Consider the following 8949-nt stretch of genomic DNA (forward strand, 5'->3'; position numbering starts at 1 on the left):
GTTTGAGCAAAAACTAGCAACTGCAACTCCCTCCTCTCAGATGTTTATAGCCTGAGACGGCTGGGCTACAGATACCTTCTACTCAGACTAGTTTCCCTCTTTCCCATGCTACTCCCAACATGCTTGGGTTGCAGCAGGTGGAAATGCCACTCACAACACCTCTCCTGGCCCCAGCTTTTCTGTACATGTCTGTCATTTCTATATTATCCTCATCATCCTTAGATAGGGTTTCTGGGCCAAGCTTTGCAGGTCACAGTAGGAAGGGAAGAGACAGGAAAAGAAAAGGAAGGAGGACATTTTATAGTTTATCCAGGATTGGCACTGCATCTGCATAAGAGCCAATTAGCATTTTTCCCAAACCATTTCCTCAAAGGCAACAAAGCAGTATCTTCACAGTGAGGTGAGGGCTGGCTCAAGTCTTTGTGCTTTGAATAAAAATCACATACACTTATGAGTGTAACCTCCTCAGTCTCACCTCTTGAAAGACATTGAATAAATGGAAGTGTCTAGTCAGAGAGTAACGGAGTCGCACAGAGAGTAACAGAGTCACACAGAGCAGAATGACATTAAATGTTTTTATTGAGTAAAAGAAGGGAAACCATGGACATCAGAGGGCAAAGCAGCTTCCCAGGCGGAGCTGTTACACTTTGTGCTAAGTAACCTCAATGAACCAAGAGTGTACAGAATACAGAATACACACAACAGGTAAGTTACTTCAACAGCAAAGGAGAAAAAGAGAATGTAATTCTTTACGATAAAATTTGGTCAAGTGATAAATTTAGTTGCTCAAAATGTCTAGCCCTTATCCACCTAAATTCAGTATGGTTCGAAATATATGCCTTTAATGTGTGCATACTGAATCCCCATTTTTCATGGAAGCTGCTTTTTAGAATAATTTTTTTAAAATTTCACATTTAGTTGACCTGACACTCAATTTTTAAAAATTTGTGTTTGATATAAGTATGTGTGTGTGTTTATCTATACACACTTAAAAAACTCCAAACCAATTCTTATAAGCAGAGGGGTCATGCTTTTCCCCCTAAACTAGTGTTGGTGAATTTCAGTTATTTCTCCTGTGTGTCTTAGAAACTTGGTGTGTTCTCAATGCACCCACACAGTCAGGTGGGTTGACAGATGTGTCAAAAATACTTTATGAAAAGAGGGAGGTAGCTCATGCGAGTTGGCAACCTCAGGTGTGTTGTTTCCTGTTGGAGCAGGCTGCCTCCCTTTGACATCTTACAGTTAAAGATGAAAGGAAAACTTTACTTCAAAGCCTAGTGAGCACAGTTGTACATTTACGATAATCCACCTTCAACTTGGCTTATAATGTAAGATGATGAATACCTTACACTCAGTACACAGCATTTAAAAAGTACTGAAGAAACACTTTGTAGACAATACTTTTTTGTTTTCAAGTTAAACATCAGCTTCTATGGGATATATTTCAAGGATGGTTTGTTACCACTTCATAAACATTCTAGGCCATACAAACAGCACGAGTAACATCAATGTCAATTTTTTTTTCTGTATCACTTACTGGAGGCTAAATCTAACATATATGCTACTTAAGGTGGGGGGAGAAGATAATCATGACACATTGCAAAGATAGGAATATAGCATCTTAATTGTAAGGATGATCTTAGGGTCCAGAAAGGGGGGACTCTCTAGAAGGTGAGGGTGTGTTTTCTTCAGGTGGATAAACTGTAAGGGTACAAGCTCGAATGCCACCAAGGGACTCTGGCAGATCGAAAACCTTATGCCATTCATTTTTCTCTGGATCATACTTCTGCACTATCTCTACCATACAGCGATTATTCCATGAATATCCACCAACCACATAGATTTTATTCTCAAAGACAGCGACCCCAACATCACTCTGCCCCCTTAACATGGAAGCAATTGGGGTCCACTGGTCAAGGATAGGTGAGTAGTATTCACAGCTCAGGACATCATCGTAATCACTGGTTCCTCGGAAATGGTTGCCACCAATGACATAGAGCCTGTCCCCTACTGTACACATGCAGTGTAGGCCTCGGACAGTGGTCATTGGTGCCTTCTGGCTCCATTTGTCAGTATCAGGGTCGAAGCACATGAGTTCCTTTTGGAAAGTGTCATGGGTAATTCCTCCTAAAAAATGAAAATAACGGGCATGAGGAAACAAAATCCCAAAGAATGTAAAAAGTGAGGTTCTCCCATAGGTAATCAGATTTTCCTACATTTTATGGCATATTATTGATTATAAATATATAAGTGTTGTCACTCCATATTCTTTAACAACAGAAACAAAGAAAAGAAAATCTCATGTTTAACTATTTAAATCAAGGGAAAAGGTTATATTAGTACAATAACCTTTTCAAGTGAAGAGCCATCATACTTAAGGAGTTTCAGTGGATGGAAATATAGTTTGAGCACTATTAGAGTTAACTTCACAGTAAATTAGAACTACAAAGCATCAGTGTGTTGTGACACTTTAGTGAATAGGCTATGGGTGCTGAAGACTGGGCTAGGACACTTTAACTTGCAGGTACCCATTAGTTCCTTTTCCATCAAACTACCCATTCTAGTTAACACATTCAAGTTTTGAATATAAACCAAGATTTGGAATTTGAACATAAGAACTTTATATTTGTATCAGTTGGTTGTTGGTGTATTGGGTCAGATTAGGTCAAATTACTTACAATCTGAATACAGATAGAACACAAATAATCCAACTTATGTAAAGAAAGTACCAGACAACCTACTTCTATCTTCAGCAGACAAGGGACAACCTAAGCTAATCTTTAGCTATATCATAGATTTATCAAGTAGCCAGACAGAAATTAAAGAAGCATATTTTTCTAATCTTTAAATCTAGGAAGCAAAGCATTGTTTTTGGTTATAACATTGGCTCAGTACGTAGCCTAATATCAATGTAGAAGATTATTTTTGCAGCATATACCAGTTATGCCAAAGTGTCACTACAACTATTCAAGTGTCAGTTTTGCTCCGGAGAACTGGGAGCTCTTGTTACAGTAGTAGAGCATTCACACACATGAAACAGGTAGGTGATACAATATGATTCCCTTTATGGCTCTGTCAATGTAAGATGCCCCGTAGTCACTCATGAATTGAACCCTGGAAGCCTGCCAACCACATGCCACACAGTCATTCATAGATCCTTCTCGACTACAGTCATCATAAGGCAATGCTCTGGGACTCATCAGCCCCTTAACAACTTTTCTTTCTAGTTACAGAACTATTTGCCTAGCATTGAAGGGGAGAGGGCTCTCAGAGGCAGACAGAACTAGGGAAGGAGAGAGAGGGAGAGGCAGAGGAGAGGGAAAGGGAGGTGGAATGGGGAGGGGAATAGGAAGAGGGAGAAGGGGAGGGGGAAAGATGGAGGGGGAGATGGGGAATAGGAGAGGAAAAGGGGGAAGGGGAGAGGGAGAGAGAGGGAGAGAGAGGGTAAGGACAAAGTATGTAGGGTGAACAAAATTGCCTTAAAAATTAAATGTCAATATCAAAGGTGATCACTATATTAAAACATATTTCTGAATTCGTGAATTTCTGAAGGGGAATACAACTACAAACTATTTGAGAGTGAAAGTTGTTATTTGAATAAATGAATAATACTGAATAAACTTGAGTCATTTTGGAATTTTCATATAAAATATTTACATATAATGGTACCACAGTAGAATGCCCATTGTAACACTAAAGGAATAATATATGTGTTTTGCAACATATATATATATATATATATATTTAAAGAGATTATTATGTATGTTTTATTTTCTAATATGGCTTAGCCAAATTTTAAGTCAAGGAAATGATTACCGCATGTGAATGGTGTTTACTAGAATACAGAGTAGTATTGGGACTTTAAAAATGAACTGGAGATAAATGCTTTCCAATTTTTTATATATTATATACATCTATAACTGAATTGGTTTGGGGCTATATTATAAACTTACAGAATACTCAAAGCATTGACACATAAATATACACATAAAAGTCTTCCTAAAATATAAATATATTTCTACTATTTTATCCAAGAAATTGTTATTATTACTGGTACTATATGGAAAGATCATATTCAGTGGGAGAAGAAGCACCTAGCTCTGAAGGGACATGATGTGCCAGGGTGGGAGATACTCAGGAGATGCCTCCACTCTCTCAGATGGAAAGGGGAGGGGATGGGGAAGGAACTATGGAAGGGAGGGACCAGAAGTGGGGGACAGTGATCAGGCTGTAAAGTACATAAATAAATTAATTAAAAAAGAATAAACATTACTATGATATGTTCACAGGGTAGTTATCTACCTGAAATATACATCACTCCTCCATACACAGTTCCAGCATGGCCATAGTGAGGCTCATTCATTTTGGCAACATAGGTCCATTCATTTGTTCTTGGATTGTAACATTCCACAGTAGCTGTTAAAAAAAAAAAAGAAATACAATGGTATTTTAATCTCAAATTTTATTTATTTTAGTAGAATAATAATAATAATACTATAATAATCTCTGAAAATGCATAATATGAGGGTCCTCAGAGGGGCTCTTATCATAATTTTTGAGACTGTTAAAATGAAACATTAAGAGATATTATATTAGGCTAGATTACGTAAATTTCTAAGACATTATACAACTATAAAAATCACTAAGGATTTTTTTCTACCATCTGTTTATCCCTTTTTAATTTGACATTTCTCAAATTTCTTTGCTCTAAAAATACAGGAAAAGATAAAAAAAATCACAAAGAAGGAATTACACATCAATTTTAAATATCTATTTTTGACATAGTATACAGGAACAAATATTGCTATCTGTAAAACCTATTGTCCAGCTGAGTCTGAGGGTATAATCATTGGCTGATTTATCTCCTACACGTTTCACTATGGCACATTCTCTACTTAATAACCCCAGGGAAATGCCAGGATAGAGGAACGATTTTGTGTTCTATACAATAATTTCATTTATTCCATTAGCTCACCTATGCCAAGTACTCTTGTTCCTCTCATCATGTCTAGACATTAGCAATTCACATCCTTCTAGTCCTTTCTTTTTACTTCATGTTTATTTTTTATTTCAAAATCTTTTTACTATTCTCATTCTAATCTACTCTCTTAATGTCCTACATGAGGCTCTGGAGTCTCAAGTTTTAAATGGGCACACTATAATGATATATTTATAGCATACATTATGAATGTTCTGATGTGTGTATACATATGTGATGGCGAAATCAGTATAATTAGTATATCTGTCACTTCAAGTACATAGTACTTTTTTATTTTGCAATGCCTTTTAAAATACTCCTTTCTAGTTGCTTTTAGCATGACTATCACCTGACAAGCAAAATGTAGATTGTACACTATTCTTTCTCCCCCATTTTTGTCTCATACACAGAGGGACTTAATGTACTGAGAGCTCATGTGATATTAGAAAAGTAATAAATGGACAAACTTTCTATGAGAAACCAATCTAATCTCACATTCTAACAGAAGGGGAATTAAAAAAAAAAGGCTTCCGGGTATCATTTTCTTCATCTAGTTCAAGCCAAAAAGAGACCTGACTAGCTATATGCTTATCTTAATGCAACATTTTTTCCCTTGAACTTTGAAATTTCTCCATTGTAACTGTCCTTTTCTATATCTAATCTGCCTGTCTAGACACAGTTTCCATTATTTTCCTCTTATTCTTTTTATGGTGGAGTTGGAGATTGAATAGCTAATCACGGTGGTTGTTAACATTCCCCTGTATGAAAAGATAATGCTCTTCCTGTATCAGTACATTAATTACATTTTTTCTAATAGGGATTTTAAGATCCATCCATAGTTTCTCATGCAAAAACCTCTCAGTACAAGATGGAAATTCATCTCACTAACTGCATGATAGCTCATCAACCCTGAACATCCCCTCTTCCAGCCAGGTCATCAATCACCTTTACATTTTTCAGTTCCCTTAGCTTTATTGTCAACCTTTCAAGTTCCTGTGTCCAACTGTTTTTATTAGAGAAATCAATAGCATTCACCTTCTTCTCTCTAACTTTCACATTTGTGCAATAATCAGATACATATTGCTCTTGATAAGTCTGACAAGCAGGGGAGGGCAGGCAAAGACAACACAAGGCAAGGAGTTTGAGCCCTAAAGTGATGGTTACAACCATAAGCACCAGGGAAAATGCAGGGAAGGTGTCAGGAAACTTCAGTCCCTGCCAAATTCAGTCTCCCATATCCATGCCCATTTCTTTATGCCCCACAATATAGCAAGGTGAATGGCATAGCATTCTTTTAAAGGCTGGAAAAAAAACAACCAAATGACTATTCTGCAACATAAAAATTATATGAAATAACAGTTTCGGTGGTCATGAATAAAGTTTTATTGAAGCTGCGGCCCAAGTATTTGTTTATGGACTGTCTACAATTGCTTTTGTTCTATAAGGGTGGGGCTCATTAACTGCAACATGAAATTAATACCTGAAAAGCTATGACTAGAATTTCTGAGACTTTACAGAAGTTCCCTGACTACTAAACTAGAGAGTCAAATTCAGTGTTCTAAGGCTCTGGTGTAGAACTTAGAGACCCTTAAATTTTATAACTATAATTAGGATTCTTATTTCATCTCTCAGGGATCCTCATTCTCAGATTATTTTTATCAAGGTCTGGAGTAAGTCTTAAGAGATAGTACGAATGAGGCTAGAGAGATGGCTCAGCAGTTAAGATGGCTGCTCTTTCAGAGGTCCTGAGCTCAATTCCCAGCAATCCCATGGTGGCTCACAATCATCTAATGGGATTCAATGCCCTCATCTAGTGTGTCTAAAGACAGCTACAGTGAACTCACATACATAAGAAAAATCTTTTAAAAAGAGAGATAATGTGGAACTTACTCTAGGTCTAAAATCTGTTTACCAATCAACAAAACTACAAATCCATTAAAGGGTATGGAGGCTCATTTAATACATTTTAGCAATTTTGCCGTCTATTTATTTGAAATTTTAACATTTTTCTGTTATTCCATCATTTGAAAACTTGTTTATTTAATATGTAATAGCAGAGAAAGGATCTAAGCCATTATAGTCTTCCTCAAAATAGAAAACCACAATGGAAGGCTGATTTCATAATGATATTATATTTTTAAAAGGCTGAGAAAAAGAACCAAAAGACACTTCTGAAAAATGCCAGAAATTTTAAAAAAAATTCCTTTTTACTTAAGTGGCAGCTCCTATACACTTATCCTATTTCCTGTTCTAACCAGTTTCATGGAGAACAGAATGCCCAAGGAATTACACTCCAGAGATAAGTCAGACATGCAGGTATACAAATAGGCTTTTTTTATATGCTACAGTCTTAGATTTTTCCCCTTAAGAGCCCTCATATACTCCATGAGAGAATTTGAAAAGATTAATATATCATGTCTTACAAAGGTTGTCACTGCTTTCCTTTTATAATTACATATGGTCAATGGATATTGTGTATATGAAGATTACATGATGTACTGGAACCAATCAATGAACCTGTTAAATTATTAAGAGACTTTCCCCATCAGTCCCTGTTTCTTGCCATGTTCTCTCCATCACCTTCTCTATTTCAATAGGCATGTGAGCTTGGAAATCTAATGAATTAAAAAGAGGATGCTCTGGGTTGAGGATTTAGCTGAGTGGTAGAGTGCTTGACTAGCAAGCACAAGGCCCTGGGTTAGGTCCTCAGCTCCAAAAAAACGAAAAGAAAAAAGAGGCTGCTTCTTTACAAGAAGAGATGCCAGAACGTCTGAAATTCCCCTTATGGGGAATTACAAAAAAAAAAAAAAAAGAAAAATAATAAACTCCATTCAGTCTCTCTCGTACACACACACACACACACACACACACACACACACACACATATATATACACACACACATATATATACACACACACACACACACACACACACACACACACACACACACAAAACCATACATACAATTCAGAAGAATTCACTGTGTTCACTAAGAAGAGAAACCAAGGATAGTTACAAGTTTGGGTAACTCAACAAAACAGAACAGAACATGACAAGATAAGGTAGCATATTCTCCACCTCAACGGGTGTTAAGGTCAGAAAATGAATGAAGTCTCTTGACTTTAGTCTTGTGCAATGATTCTTTTTAGCCTGAAGTCTTTCTTGGAATCAAGACCCTCAATTTGAATCACTTAGTATGTCAATCATGTAATTTTTAAAATTCTATATATTGCACTTTAAACTATTTAGTAAAACATGTTTTTGATAGTGGTGCTCTTTAGGAAGTAATCAATTCTTATAAAAGTTTAGGAATGGTTTTAATTTTGTGATTTATAAGCGATGGGAATTCTCTCTCTCATTTGGTTTCTCTCTGTTTTTTGAGACAGAGGTTTTGTGTATACCTGGTTGTCCTGAAACTTGCTCTGTATATAAGGCTGGCCTCAAACTCAAGAGATTTGCCTGCCTCTGTCTGGGATTAAATGTATGCACTAACATGTCCAGCTAAGGGAGACCTCTTAAAATGGGATGGAATATCATAAAGTGAACTATAATTAGAATTAGAGCAGCTTTATCACAAGGAGGTTTAGGATCTGTACCACAATCAGAAAAACAGTTGTAAAAATGTAGTTTGTGAAATAAGATTAAAATCAGCTGATAGCCTCTCAGTGGATAATTACTACTACTATTACTACTACTAATAATGATAATAATAAATTTTAAAGCAATTATCTATCCTTACCTTAACCTTAGTGAAACCTTCTTAATGTCAGAGTCTCATTATGTGGCCCAGATTGGCCTTGAATTCAGAATCCTTTTGCCTCAGTTTGTCCAGTGCAAAGAATTCAGTTATGTACCATTAGATCTAGTGATAGTCTAGTAGTGCCAATATATAGGCAGTGCCAATAGGTGTGCTTTTTAATCTCCTCTCTCTCTCTCTCTCTCTCTCTCTCTCTCTCTCTCTCTCTCTCTC

At 36.5% G+C, this 8949-nt stretch overlaps 1 protein-coding gene across 3 annotated transcripts in view; it reads right to left on the reverse strand.

The window, feature by feature from the left end:
• Positions 1 to 561: 561 nt before the first annotated feature.
• The window catches only part of Klhl13 (kelch like family member 13), a 150435-nt gene continuing 142047 nt past the window's right edge, over positions 562 to 8949 (reverse strand). For all 3 annotated transcript variants that reach the window (XM_028773148.1, XM_028773145.1, XM_028773146.1), the window contains 2 exons: positions 4303 to 4416; positions 562 to 2127 (listed from right to left, as the gene is read on the reverse strand). In XM_028773148.1, coding sequence (XP_028628981.1) covers positions 1640 to 2127; positions 4303 to 4416 — 602 coding nt within the window. In that variant the 3' untranslated portion in view covers positions 562 to 1639. The remainder of the gene's footprint in view (positions 2128 to 4302; positions 4417 to 8949) is intronic.

This window comes from Grammomys surdaster, unplaced genomic scaffold (genome assembly GCF_004785775.1).
Source record: "Grammomys surdaster isolate TR1022 unplaced genomic scaffold, NIH_TR_1.0 222, whole genome shotgun sequence".
Taxonomy (NCBI): Eukaryota; Metazoa; Chordata; class Mammalia; order Rodentia; family Muridae; genus Grammomys; species Grammomys surdaster.